The 15245-nt window shown below is 40.2% G+C and overlaps 1 protein-coding gene across 1 annotated transcript; it reads left to right on the top strand.

Annotated features, from left to right (window-relative positions):
• The first annotated feature begins 2982 nt into the window (after positions 1–2982).
• LOC117427942 (apelin receptor A) lies at positions 2983–4866 on the top strand. The gene has a single exon (XM_034046348.3). It carries the CDS (start codon positions 3069–3071, stop codon positions 4143–4145), a length of 1077 nt encoding a protein of 358 aa, XP_033902239.1. The 5' UTR covers positions 2983–3068; the 3' UTR covers positions 4146–4866.
• The last annotated feature ends 10379 nt before the right edge of the window (positions 4867–15245 follow it).

The following is a 15245-nucleotide window of genomic DNA, read 5'->3' as shown; positions in this document are numbered from 1 at the left end:
AGGACCCTTATACAAATAAATGGGAACAGTATTTTTGCAGTTTACCATGCTTGTCCTCTGCTTGTACTACGTCTTTACTGTGTTTTACCATACTGTTACCATGGTCCACCGCAGTGAACTTTTAGTAGTGAAAAATAAATAGGTGACAGGGCAGTAAGCGAGAAGGAGGCTGGAAATTATTTGCTTCACCCCAGCATTCGCAATCCCCAAGAGTGTGAACTAGCAACAGCAGAGCTGTGGCAACATGAACAGTTTTTTTTTTTACTAGATTAGAATCCCTCACTGCTACACAAAGAGCTGAGTGTGACTCTCTTCAACGTGCTCTCTTCAGAAAAGAGGATGTCCTGCTGGGGAAACGCCAGAATACAATTTGGTGAGGAAGGAACGACTTGTTTGCTGAGTAATTTAAAATTGACGAGAATATTATTTCATTTTGATAGTCAACACCCCCCAACAAAAACACAGACATTTATAAATACACACAAAAACAGGACACACTCAACCGGCTTGACACGCACTCTCCCACTGTCTTACACACTTACACACACACACCTACTGGATAATAGAAAAACTGGCCTATTGTTGGAATGCCCGGGCAAAACAATTAGGGTCAGATTTAAAGTCGGTCAAGACAAAACAGCCTGCTGAAATGTTTGGATTTACTTTTTTGTAACACTCAATTTATCATGGAGTGTTTTTAAAGATATTACACATCATACTGTCTGTTCAGTGGTACTGCAATGGATCAGGAGCAGTGTCATACCATTCTGATGCCATTGCTATGTCAAATGTTGTGCATGCTACCACTGCGGTACCAGTCTACTGATATTCTTTCACAGCTGATCTTGCAAATCAGATCTGTTTCTTCAATGTGACTGAAACTGGCTTCCAACAGGGAGATGCAACTTTTAAATATCACAGAATTTTAAGAATAATAATCAGTCACTTGAAAAACACCCATTTTATATAAAAGTTTGTGCTACATAGTGTGGGTCAAATGTTTTACAATCGACCTGATTCTAAAATCTTAGCAGGTTTTCTGTATTGTATTGTAAACCTATATAGACATAAATGGTTGATGTTATTTAGCTACACTGCTAAAAGTACAACAAAAGATCTACAAACTAAGTCATCTCATCCATGCTGGATGATACTGGCGCCCGCTACATCCTGCAAGGTCAACTCCACTACAAAAGCAGCTGACCCAGAAGTCGAGCATTGTCTACTAAGGTAATTGCTCCCTAGCTCCCTCTTGTGGTCTATTTTAACGGTTACAGTTTTGAAGAACACATGGTGAGGAATAGTCACAGATTTAATTTGGTGACAATTTATAGTGGCATTTCAAATTAATAAGAATGGTAATATAAATGTGGAATTCATACACATTCCTTTCAACTTGACACTAGAAACATAATCTTGTTACTTAATATCCTGAAAAAACAGACACCCTCACCCCTATTCTCAAAACTCTAGCGAAGCTTTACGGACAGTGTGTGTGAACTCTACACTATGAAAGTTAGGAAGGCAGGACGTCGCAATCACAGACATTAGCCAAAACAACAGGTGAACAAAGTGAAGCAAGCTGACAGAGTTTTAATAAGTAAAAGTCTAATTTTCCCAGAACAGCATCAGTTAGGGGCCACTACCCTCTTACTTTTAAGAGAGTTTTCTTTTCAAAAGACAGAGTTGAATGCCATGTCATAACATAAACTACATTTCGGAGCAACGATACAGACAAAATACTAAACATGAAATACACGGCTAGTGTTATATCTTGACTGTAGTTCTGACGGTGTTATTCTTGACATATTGCACCTGGACTGCAAACCACAATAACACATTTTTTGGTTCGTCGGATGTTGAGAATGAACAATAAAGTTTAATTCTTACACTTTATTAAGTAACTAATGCATTTTCCTGAATCTTTTTGTTTTAAGATTTACCGTTTACAGTTGCACTACGCGGCTACTTGGCGGCACTGTCTTTCCATTATTTTCTATTATAAAAAGTAGAAATCACGGCGCCCGCATCTACTTTCATGCAATAGGATCTGTTAATTAGCTCGCCCCCTAACACGGTTATTTTTCAGGCACAATATAATAGAGCTTTATGGATTATTGTCACCTTTTTGCCGCGCAGCAGGTAATACGGTTAATTACGGTTCTGTAAAGTGCAAAGTATTCTTTTAACGTGGTGTCTTTTTGAAGCATTTTGTTGTGAGAGGTGTAAATCAATTGCATAAGGTGTGAGGCAGACTTAACTAAACTACCGCCGAGCTAAACGCAACGATCAAAGTCTGTTCGTAAAGGCGTTTTTATTTATTTATTTATTACCAGGTCGCTGAACTCTTATCCGTTGTAAATTTATAAAGAAATGTATGGTTAGGTGTTTTATGAAAAAGCTTAAGGTAATTTACATATTACAGCTAAAATGCAAAGCATGGTTGCATACTGTAGGCTACACAGGAAAATATTCATTTAATTTGTTAAACTCTATGCTTACGGTATATGTTGAAATGCAATTTTATACCACCGAAGAAGACGGGCAGAGCTGGATAACTTTATAAAAAAAAAACACACTGGTATTTGCTATGGCTAACTAAATTGGATACTGTCCTCCGGGTACTTATGGGTCCGGATGGATTTCAAGAATTAGGTAACATAGTTTTTAAATCTGCAAATCTGTATCGATTGTTCCTGATACCAAACCAAAGAGCTAAGTGTGTGTTAAAATACTTTTTTTGTGTGTGGTTTTGTTTCGGCTAGGGTAGTTTCGGCTGAGAAACTCAGTTAATGTGTGAGGAACTAACCCTTCTGTTCACAGGGGGGCGGGAACCATGTAGCAGCCCCCACTCCCCCCCACTGAACGAATCTGGGTGGGAGCTGGATAACGGGGCTTGGGGTTGTGTGACTGATGGAGGAGGTGGTATGTATACACCAGAGGGAGGGGGGAGCTGAGGGTTTAAATAGCAGCCCACACTCCGAGGCAGAGACACACACATATAGTGACGGCAACTTGAGCTCACTACTAGCTTTACTGAGAAACTGAGCAGTGCGGATTTATCAAGGATGGAATACAAGGAGGACAATTACGATGAGTACTATTATGACGAGAATGCAACAGGGTGCGATTATTCTGAATGGGGGCCTTCTTATTCTCTCATCCCTGTTCTTTACATGCTGGTTTTCATTCTGGGACTCTCTGGCAACGGGGTAGTCATCTTTACAGTGTGGCAGTCCAAGTCCAAGCGCAGGGCTGCAGACATATACATCGGCAACCTGGCTCTGGCAGACCTGGCTTTTGTAGCTACCCTGCCGCTCTGGGCTGTTTACACAGCCCTGGGCTACCACTGGCCATTCGGAGTGGCCCTGTGCAAGATCAGCAGCTACCTGGTGCTGGTCAACATGTATGCCAGCGTGTTCTGCTTGACCTGCCTCAGCTTCGACCGCTACCTGGCCATCGTCCACTCCCTGTCCAGCAGCCGACTGCGATCCCGGGGGACCATGCTGGTATCGCTGCTGATCATCTGGATGCTGTCAGGGCTGCTGGCAATGCCCACCCTGGTCTTCAGGACCACCGTCTTTGACGACATGACCAACAAGACCACCTGTGCCATGGACTTCAGCCTGGTGTCCCATGAGCGGCACGAGACCCTGTGGATCGCAGGGCTCAGCCTCTCCTCCTCTCTGCTGGGCTTCCTCCTTCCCTTCCTCCTCATGATCGTCTTCTACTGCTTCATCGGCACCACCGTCACTCAGCACTTCCAGAACCTGCGCAAGGACGACCAGAAGAAGCGGCGGCTGCTCAAGATCATCACAACCCTGGTGGTGGTCTTCGCCCTCTGCTGGACCCCCTTCCACGTGCTCAAGAGCGTCGACGCGTTGGCCTACCTGAACCTGGTGCCCGATTCCTGCGGCTTTATGCGCTTCATCCTGCTCGCCCACCCCTACGCCACCTGCCTGGCGTATGTCAACAGCTGCCTCAACCCGTTCCTCTACGCCTTCTTTGACCTGCGCTTTCGTTCGCAATGCCTATGTCTGCTGAACCTCAAGAAGGCAGTCCATGGCCAGGTGAGCTCCCTCTCATCCACTATGAGCGCACAGACCCAGAAATCAGAGGTTCAGTCACTGGCAACTAAGGTGTAGAGCTGGGAGAGAGACTATAAAGACTATAGGAGAATCCTGGGACTAGAAAAAGACTGAACTCCTGAGGATAAATGCAGTTTTAAAATTTTGAAATTCCAAACTGGGACAGCTGGCTGACTCAGAGTTATATTGACCTGAATTAAAAAAAAATAAAAATAAAAAAAAACGAGGTAAATATTCTATGTGAAAATCATTTCAAAATATTTGCTTGTTATTAATTGCAGGCATGCCAGCCGAGTGTTGGCGAGCATATTGTAACAACCGGGTCATTTTGGAAAATGTAAAAAAAAAAATATATGAAATATTTTGATATTTTTTTTGTATTGTTTTTTTTTAGCACTTGTGTAAAAAAAGACTATTAACCCATTCTTAATATTTCTAATCTGTGCTAAGCCAGTAAGGGACAGGAGGATGGGGCTGCGTAATTAGAGGGAAGGGGTTTTGGTTTCATTCAAATATGGAAGAGGGAGTCATTTGGCAGCTGCCAGCTACCAAGTGTAGCTGGGGAGAAGGGTACCTGGTGTGAGGGGACAGCTTGGAAGCTCTGGATGTATGCACTGTTAATGTATGGCTATAAATGGAAGATGCCTTCTTTCTTAGCAGGGAGATGGTGATCCCTGCAAAGAGAATTTTTGCTGTGAATGCCTCAGAAATGGGGATGTTTTTGGTGTAACTAACTACTGTATCTGATAGCATATTTCTAATAAAAAACTTCAATATATATGCACGTCTCTGCTGTTTTGTGTCTTGACTATATTACTGTATTAAATAAATATATATTGTTACAACTTTTAAAAATAATCTGACTGTGGGGCATAGCCAGGATTTTCATTTTGGAGATGTCACACCACATACTTTACACAATGGTGTCTACAGATCAATAAAATGTGTCCCGGATTATAAAACAATGGTAGAACATATAGTAATAAAGAAAATTAGAAAATTAACGGTTTGACTAGAAGACATTAAGAAAGGCTTCTAGTCTAAACGTTTGTCTTTGTCTTTTAGCATTACTACATAATTAAACAGTCCTGTGGGAATTTAAAATAATTTCTGATTGAGTTTCTAAATAATATTTTCAATAATAAGATTACAATACAATTATTACTGCAACATATTACCCTGCAGAAACTGTTAGCCGACCGCCAGCAATGGCCTACACAGTGGTTTTGATATGGTGTGTCTGTTCATGGTAATGTGCTACAATTACACCCTACAATCCCTGCATTGCACCAGAACGTTACTTGGTAAGGATACAATTAAAATTCAAGATTAAGAACTTGAGGTTTTTGAGGTTATGGCCCATAGTTTAAAATAGTAATATGTTATATTGTATTGATTAATCATGGTAATGTATGTTGACACCAACATCACATTCACTGTAACAACTAGTTGCTAAAATGATGCATTTCACATATGACATATGGTTGCACTTTAAAACCACAGCCAAGGTTACCCCACTGGGGGTGGGGCGGGGGTTCCTGTAGTCTGTTTTACAGCTGGGGTGCAACTGAAGCACAAGTATGTCAAGTGACGGTGATTGGGTCAGTGGCATAAACCCAGGATCTGATGGCTTTTAGTCCTGGGCTGTAGCCAGAAGTAACACATACCCACAATAAAATGCAAATGAGCGAATTGCAGATAAAAGGGTTGTTTCAGAATAGGAGAAAAAAAGGGGACCGATGCTAATACTGCTAATGCTAATTACAGGTAAGAAAGGGGATCTTAAAAACACTGGATAGCATTCCTTTAAACTGTCTCTTGTAAAGGACAAGTAGATTCAGATGACATGTTTTTTAACCTCCCCTTACGTTTTTGTGATATTTGCAATCGTTCACAGGAGTTCAGAGTGCCATTGCTCAGATATTTTGAGTTTGATTGATTTTTTGGATGACCTCATGACCCAGCAGCTCATTGTAGTTGCTGCTATCTCTAATTTGCTCTAAAGAAGAAACAAAAAAAAACAAACATTTTTGGCAGTTATTTCCATATCTAATCAAACAAGTACGATACGTACCTGGACAACAAATATGGTTGTGTAACTGTAGTGTCATGATAACACTAATTAAACTGACCAGTCTAAATATTAGAAGTAATTAGAAGTTTTGGCCACTTGCTCTTCAGGGATATAAGCAGTGGCAGATATGTGAATCCTGCTGGTGTCACATGATGATCTATTGCCTCACTTTGCATTATGAAATCTAATATAAAGACTGGCCAGGAGTCTGCAGACTTGCAGCTATAGGAGCTGTAGGGTGGAGGTATTAAGATTTTCTACAGTTTCGATCATTACAATAGCCTGTAATAACTCTAAAGTTCAACTATAAGAAACTGGGTTCCAGTAGATGGACGTTTCTGCTAATGCCAATTCATGTGATCAGTTATATGTTTCTAATTCTTCTATGTGGATTCAAAATGCCCTTCAGCAGGTATTCTGACGTACAGGGTAGAGGGGTCCTCAGTGTCATTCTTTAAATAGCAGGCTATCTGGTCCTGTCGTCAGCACCTCAAAAAACAACATCATCAATCCATCTTTCATGGGAGACTGCAGAGAAAAGGGCTTTTCTAACACAAAGAAACATTTCCATTGCAATCCAGCGGGAGCCTACAGAGACCGACTGAATGAAGATGCCTTTGTTTAATTGAACCCAGTCTTGGAAATCATCATAAAGAGACAAGCGGGAGATGTCAGCTATGGGCGGAATGAGGCCACACATGTTCTGGTTAACACCGGCAGTATCCTCTCGACTAATCAATGCACAATCAACGCGCCTTGAACCCACATGATTGCCATTCACTGCATTCAAAATCACATTTTCAAAAGGTGTTGATTGCGTATTCAATAGGTAGTTTGAATAAGGTATAGAAAACATTTTGAAAAGATGGAACTGGAAACAAGTTTAATCAGGATCTTGTATCTGCAGTATGTAAAAACACAGCTGTACCAACAGGCATGTTTCTGACCTACCGTTCCTCATCAGCGATGGCTAGGCAAGGGGGAGAGGGTGTTGGAAAGGCCCTCTGCATTATAATGGAGTGAAGAGGAAACACTTTCTTTTGCAAAGTCTAAGAAAATGTCCCTTTCTTTATGATTGGTCGGTTGACAGCTCTACATACGTGGACAGCAACTCAGCCTAGGGGTTACAAAGCTCAGGTAAGTACATAAGCCATCATAGTCTTTGACAGCAACACAAAATGCAATGCTATATGCAGTACTGGTGACCTGCACAGCTGCAGAGGGAGACAAAGTCTCCAGTGGTCATTTCTAAAATCAGAAACATTCCCTATGGTTAAAAAAAGAACATGAGTCATGGTAAATAATGATCTTAGCAGAAAGAATTATAAAAAAATAAAAAAGACGCACACATAATGAGATATGAAACATGTTAGAAATGAAATATGCTGTACATGTAAATTCTATATCACTAGCCTTGCTTCAATGCAATATGAGTGCCTCTTGCATTTTCAATCTGTAGAGCAGAAATAGCCATGTGCTGCTTGAAAAGACTTCCTTACAAACTGGAACAGTAACAGGCTTCCTTGTGTACGCTGGGCTCTCCTCAAGGGCTTGTGTAAAAGGTTGCAGTTTTAGGGAGGTCCATTGGGGGAGCCTCACTGCACAAGGCCATGTGAGTAAAGGGGAGCTGACTGAATCTGACCCTTGTTAATTGTTGTCTACAAACCGGCATGATTTTCACCTTGGGTAAAGACATACCTTCAATGACATCAGCATACACGGATAAGTGCTGATAACCAATCTTCAGCTCAGTGGAAATTTATTCTGTACAATAAGCCATTTCAAATCTGCACATGCACAGAGAGCCTCTACATGACACATTCATGCTGTTTAATGGTTAAAAGCAGTGCTAACAATCCATTTATTAACACTCCTCCTTCTGTTGGTGATGGCTCTTTGCTTGTATTTAATACAGTCAATGCTACTGATGGCAAAGTTGCTGCTGCAGCGTCTTGGTACCTAATCACTTCATGTGTCATAGTTCAATTCATGGATGGGGTTAAGGCAGAAAATCTACCACCTTTCCCAGCACTCACCTGCACAAATGACAGTCTCCAAGTGCTGGCTACATTGTAATTGAATTGTAATCGGTACCCCCAATTTACAAATGGACCCGTATTGTGCTGTAATGATCTCAGCTGGATGTAATCTTGGTGTTTTTGTAATCCTCAGACAATAGTTACCACTCTATCTTCAAATCAAGTCAATATTTGTTTACTGTATATAGTCTAGGTAAAAAGTGGTCCTCAAACACACAGTTACTGAAGCCACTTGTTTAAATAAAACAAGGAAAAGCCTAAAAAACAAGGAGGTTTAATGTTCTGAAATCATTATTTGCCATGTCCTTTGTATGCACAAAATATATCAAATGTATAGGTTGCCTAGAATAGGCTTAGAAATGTGAATATAGTGCGGGGGCCTCCGTTTGTGTAGTTGTGATGAACGTTCTGCTGAAATGATTGAGAGTATCAGACTCTGGAGGTGAATGGGGGCTGTTATTCTGTCTATCAGTCACACTTACATTTTTATATATACCGCTTGTTAGTACGTATCCCTCTCTTATTTCAGCACCCCTTTACTGGAATATTTTTTACTCAGCAAGAAAACGGGTGGCAATTAAAATGGAACTCCCTGGTGAAGTACTTAGCAGTATTTTAAACACAAGTTTTAAATTATTCCTGTTGAGTTCCCAAGCATTCTGTTTAAATGTTTAAGTTAAACTGATTGACAGTTGAACATTGGGTTCTTGTGATTCCTATAGTGTGAATAAAGTTTGTTTGGTGGATCTAAAAATAAATCAGAGGAGCAAAGGGGAAAGACAAAGGATTCCTTTCCCCATTTAAGGAAATCTAGAAAATTACACAAGAGCAGTGAAAAAGAAAATGACAGTTTGTCACCACTTTGTTTTCTGCTTATAACTCTTGAAAACTGTGAGAAACGTTGACATGTTTAAAATGTTTTTTTTTGTTTTGTTTTGTTTGTCAGATATAAGGGAATTGAATTTATTGCATATTGAAATATTTTGGTGTGAAATGGAATAATATTATTTTAATGTTATCATATACTGAGTAAGTGTTTTAAAAGGTGTCAAAATACAGTGACTTTACATCTTTATTGATGGTTATGTTGAGTTAGGTGTGTTACTTTTCAGTTAGTGTGTAGTGCAAGTGTCAAAAGTGTTTATATACGTGTCAAGTTACATTTAAATTGAATATATAATAATATGTACAAGTATGGGTTTGCTATTAATATAAATGGGGTCTAGTGGCCTTTGCAGAACGTGGAGTGGTGCAAATTAGCAGGGTGCTTTAAATACCCAAATATGTTAGTGTGAGAGGCAGTGTGAGTATGTGTGTGTGTGGTCTTGTTTCCCATCACTCTGAGCCCTGAAAGATCTCATCTTTGATACTGTGCACATTTTCTGTGGAAAACATTTTGTCATGATATGCAGTTCAGGCTAGAACTGTGCAAACGGATTTCTGTTCTACAGTAAAACCTGTCGAACCCTTATCCAGCCCCTCTACAAACTGCCATTCTGTGTAATTCAGCATAATCCCCATTGAAATGAATGGCGTGATCCCCTCTACAATCTGGAACCTGTCTATTCAGGAGTCCGGCATGATGTGTCAAATCAATGTAAATGTGACTTCGCAGTCCAGCAGCGGGTCAAGTTTATAACCAACTACATTGCGTAAATACACACATGTCCCGCGGGTATGGTACATCTGCAGCCAACTGCGGAGATAAAACTCCTACATCCTTGAATTACAGGGTACACCTGGACAGAACTCTTCCCTTGTGTAGAGTAGTAGAGTTCTTTAAAGTGTTCAAAGTGTTGAGATTTTCTTTTCGGTACAGTATTAGATTTTACAGTAACTCTGTAGTCCACCAAACCGTATCATCTGGCCAATTTTCTGGTCCCAAATGATGCCGGATTAGACACATTTTACTGTAATAAGATACGCCTTACACACAATGTATTAACTTACTTGAAATCACAAACGGTTATTATTATTTTATTGACTTTGCTGTATGTTCCATTACCAGAAATGGAAGCACAATGGAACTGGGATAAAGATTGCACAGTGGTCCTGATACAGTAGCACACTGGTTCCCACTATGGTACTATGGTACCATTTCACTCATGTCTCATAACATTATCCAACAGCACCATCGCATTGTCATGCCATGACTGCATTGCCAGTGAAAATCATTTGGTAAGTGGCAGCTGTCTCCCTTTACTTGTGCCCAAGCACTCCCCCACAGTGAGGGAGAGGGGATAGTGAGTGACAGCCCCACAGATGGACACATGACAGGTTCACAAGTGTGTCTCTCTTTCATTTCTGACACAGTAACACCACTGGCAGCAGCTACAACCAAAAGGAGTGCCTGCAAACACAGCAACTATCCAAACGCACACAGGCTTTTACTGGTAAAGAAAACACTGGCATCAAACCTGACATCCAGGCCACACAGACCCGCCATTCAACCCAGCATCGCTGCCTGACAACAAAGGGATTCCATTTAAAGAACAAATCACATTGAAGAAATAGTACCAGAACCATTTACCACAGTATTGCCAGCAATGGAAATGCAATGCATTTGGAACCATTGCACAGTTGTCCTGATCTACACTCTAAGGTGCTGATGTGGTACTGTGGGATTGCAATGGAGGAACTATTGGTTCATACCTTTCCACAGTGCTATCATTCTATCAATGGAATCTTCATAGAATTGCTACCATGGCCCCTACAGCTCTATTGTATTGTCATTGCAGTGCCACTCTCTGCATTGTCATTGAAGATCATTTGGTAAGGAAAGAGATCCAATGAATTTCTACTGACGCACCAATCACAAGACATGGAGCTTGCCTGTGTGAACTGCTTGATCTTGGGTGTCAGAAGGCAGTGCAGGCTTGTGGTTATTGTGTGGGGGGGTTTGTGATGTGGGCTATTGTACACTGGAGGCTATAGTGAGACCACCAAGCTCGCTTCACCCTGGCAGATGAAAAGCTAGTCTTTGGGCTCTTCCAAATCTTTATCTCAATACAAAAGCCTTACTACCTATTTATAAAACTCTAGAACCAACAACGACAAAGCCTTCCTTATAAATATTTTACCATGGTAGTTGTGCAGCTTTCCCCATGCTTTCCCTGTGTTTACACTAGTTTACCATGGTTTGCCATGTTTTTTAATATGCTTTACCATACCTGTCATGGTTTTACAATGCTTTCACTATGCTTTATTACGCTTTGCTATGCTTTTTGGTAAAGGGCTAGCCCAGTTTATTTATTTTTTAAATACCTTGAGGTCATATCCACTAACTAAACACATGTCAGAAAAGTAAATGGTACACATTTATGCTGTAATTCGCAAGGCTCATTTAGCCTTCGGGGTTGAGTACAAGATTCTAGTGTTGACTTGTACAATGTTTTGAAATACCTTCATAAGCTGCCTTGACACATTACACGCGTGGCAACCCTACTGCTTAACTCGGGCTGTTTTGTTACAGCAGAGGTGTGAAGTGCAATTTGTTGTTGTTGACCTGTAAGCCCTTATCTAACCTCTCCCTCAGTCATTCTTTATAATTGTTTTATATAAGAAACTGGAGCCCTCCACAAAAAAATGCTGGATTTTAATAATCTAAACAGGGGTAGTTATAAAAATAGTGTTTTAACTTGTGATTATAGAAGGATTCCTCTACCAGAGTTTTTAAATCCGTAATAATAAAAGCCATTAGCCGACCACAGCATTACCAGCAATGGCAACGCAATGGATTTCCAACAAATATGAAACAGTGGTGCTGATATGAAAGAGCACTGTCTGCTACAGATTATTGAGGGGTAGGGCACAACTGGTTCCAGTAAAAGTCACACTGTGCTCTCTGATGCTTAATCTGCAACCTGGGGATGACTTCAGTTATTTTATTCCTGGGAAAATACTAAGGCTGGAAAGAATAATCTAAATCAAAGCGAGCCCAGAAACCCTGCTGGACATCCAAGCAATAACTGGTTTGATGGTGACCCTGGGTAGCTCTGTATGCAGTACAATGTCACCAGAATGCACTGTTAATGTTAAAAGAATACTAATAAAATATTGTAGAAAGAGCCCCCTTATGGCTCTCCTATTAAAAAGCACTGCCATGTGGAGTGGGGGCTGAGTAATGCAATCAAGAACTTGCAGGCTCACATGGGTTCAGTTGCTGGGAACTGGGGATCCATAAGGAGCACTGAATTGGTTTTCATGATCTTGCAGGCTTGTGAGGAAAATCGTCTGGGTTGGTTCACCCCACTACGCCCCAGAGACACTTGGCAGCGTCTGCTCCTTAGGCACTTGGCTAGACAGAAATGGTGAGGTGATATTCAAACTGGGAAGAAAAAGGTAAAATATAACGCATAAAATGAATATACTGTATATAAATTGATATTATCCTGGTTTATGAAAATCAAATGTGTATAGACAGATTCTGTTGCCATAGACATTCAGTTTGGGAGTTGGAGGTGGGTGGAAAAATAAACTGTCACAATAAATTCCAGGCCACCTACATTTCTTTGTCAAAAATGGTGCAGAATTCATTGATAAACATCTTTAAAAATATTTGTTTTAGCTGCTTGTTTTACTAGCAAGGCAAGGCCAGTTATTATCTTGCCATTGCACAGTGCTGGAGATTGATGAGTGAAGACAGGACCCCCAGCACCAGGGAGAAGCTCGGGAGAGCCTCGTTCACACTCCCTCACACATCAAAGAGACAGGCCCGCAGTGCAGCCTCAAATGCAAGGGGATCGTTTTAATTAGATTGTATCACACCTGTGGGCAGACTTCAAAAAATAAACAGCTAAAAAGCTAGACGAGGGGGGCCAGCCACAATTTGTTCGCATTTAACAGGAAGTGCAGAGGTAATTAACAGTTGCTTATCCTGGGATGTGGCAGAGAAGGCAGGCGGGCTGGCTGGGGCTGGTTGGGCCTAGCTGGGGGGTGGGGAGGGGGGTCTCAGAGGGGTCATTCATGGGAACAAATAAGAGGTGGTTTTATCCTTAACTTTTGAAAGGTGTTTAAAAAACGCAATGATCAAATTTTACCACAGCAATTATGCATTGTAATATGCGTCTTACTGTGCTTTTACCATGTGACTTCAATACTGTACCGTGGTTGCCATGGTTTTTACTATATCACATGTATCTGTCATTTCCCATGCTTCCATGCTCTTTACCATAAGTTCAATAGGATTTTACTTTCCTTTACTACATATGCTGTTATCATGGTATACCAATCGATGATTAACCCTGGTAACGCATGCTTTTCATGGCATTGCTTGACAAAAACTCTTCTGTTTGTATTTGTTTTGTGATGAGAAATGGCAGAATCTTTCTTTTTAATAATAATGTTTTCTCAATGCATGTATTATATTTCTAGGTATAATAACATGCACATGCATGTTTTGAGATGTGTTTTATTTTTGCTCCTTGCTTTGATAGTACGTTTTAATGAACTGCTGTAAAGTTCTGTGCATCTCTTGGTTGACGTTGTGTTTGACAGGCTGTACTATATTGCCTTGTAATCCATAGCTTTATCAAAAGATAAAACTAAGAAGCAGACAAACATCTTGCCTTCTGAATGCAGCTAGTACAGCAATCACGACATCAATGAAAATGTCACGATCACGAGAGACATCTTCTGTTCATGGGATTTCTATATATGTACTTGATGAACTTTGGTGCACTAAAAGAAACTTTGTAAATTCAACAACAATTGTTAGGACTTTTAGTCTTTATATCTTCATTGACACTTATAATCGCTATGTACATTTGTCATTGAATTTACAAGGTTTTTTTCAGTATTTCTATATGTACTGCTATTATAGTTCTGGATTAACAGTCTATGTTCTTCTAATTCTAATCATTCATGACGTTTTCATAAATATTCATGAAAACAGACTTTCACGTGAGTGAGTTCTATCTTAATGGATTTTTCATGTCTTAAGGCAAACTTATAGCATCTTGCACTGGTTGAAATGGAGGAAAAAAAAACACAAAGCAACAGAACTTTGTCATTTCTCTGAGTGCCTTTGAGTGCTGTAGTAATCCTTGAGAAGTGGGAGGTTACCTGGAGTTAATGCCATCGGTCACAATGGCTAAAGCCAAGCCCAGGGGATTACTGCTACCATTAATGTGTGAGCAGACAAAGGACTCCTGGATACCCAAGAGTTAAACAAAAAGAATACAAACCTGTTTGTGAAGTATTAAATGCAAAGAAAGACCCTCTGAATTACTGACGCATCGAAGCATCTAAAGATCACCTGTTTGTTCCATCTTACCAATGATCTTCAATGGTAATAATGACAGTTCAGTTCTAAAGGGCAACAGTACTGCAGTATTATACAGAGTTAAAAAGGCAGCATTTAGATTCATTGTTTAGATCTTTAAAATAAACCCCAGTTTGCACAATGTTCTCATAATCCAGCTGCCCTAGCTTTTAATGCTGTGCTGCTAATGCTCTTCCACAATGTGTAGTAAAATCCACAGTGACTCCAGAATTAACCCAGGTAAAATGGGTTTAAGCTTAAACAGATATAGGTGATTTCATTTCATCAAGTAGACTAGTACCTTCCTCAATGTATTATTTCAATTATTCTTAACCATGGTAAAGCTGGTTAAATGTATGGCAGGCAGGAGACGCTGCAAAATGATTCTGCAGATTTAACCAGCCTTTATAAGGGAATCCACTGATATATATATATATATATATATATATATATATATATATATATATATATATATATATATATATATATATATATATATATACCAGTATCCCCAGAGAGATCTTTCAAACTGTTCTGTGAGGGACGCTGGGTGGTCAGTGTCCTTAAACACTCTTGAGATGTCTGGGGATGATAAGGCTTTCCCTATACAAGCTTGAGAGACCCCTGGACCATTTCAAGTGTTTTTCTTAACCTGTTTTATGTTATGAAGTCTTTCAAACACTTGAGAGTGTATTGACAACAATCCACATATAGATCGAAACACTGATGTCTGAACTGCAGCGATACATTGAAACAAACCACCGCCTGGGCATCAAGGAAGA

This window comes from Acipenser ruthenus, chromosome 21, assembly GCF_902713425.1.
Source record: "Acipenser ruthenus chromosome 21, fAciRut3.2 maternal haplotype, whole genome shotgun sequence".
NCBI classification, from domain to species: Eukaryota; Metazoa; Chordata; class Actinopteri; order Acipenseriformes; family Acipenseridae; genus Acipenser; species Acipenser ruthenus.
Note: the sequence above shows the minus strand (reverse complement) of the source record. Positions and strands in the feature narration are given on the sequence as shown.

Coding starts and splice junctions, on each gene's coding strand:
- LOC117427942 (XM_034046348.3), top strand. CDS start 3,069: ATGGAATACAAGGAGGACAATTACGATGAGTACTATTATGACGAGAAT.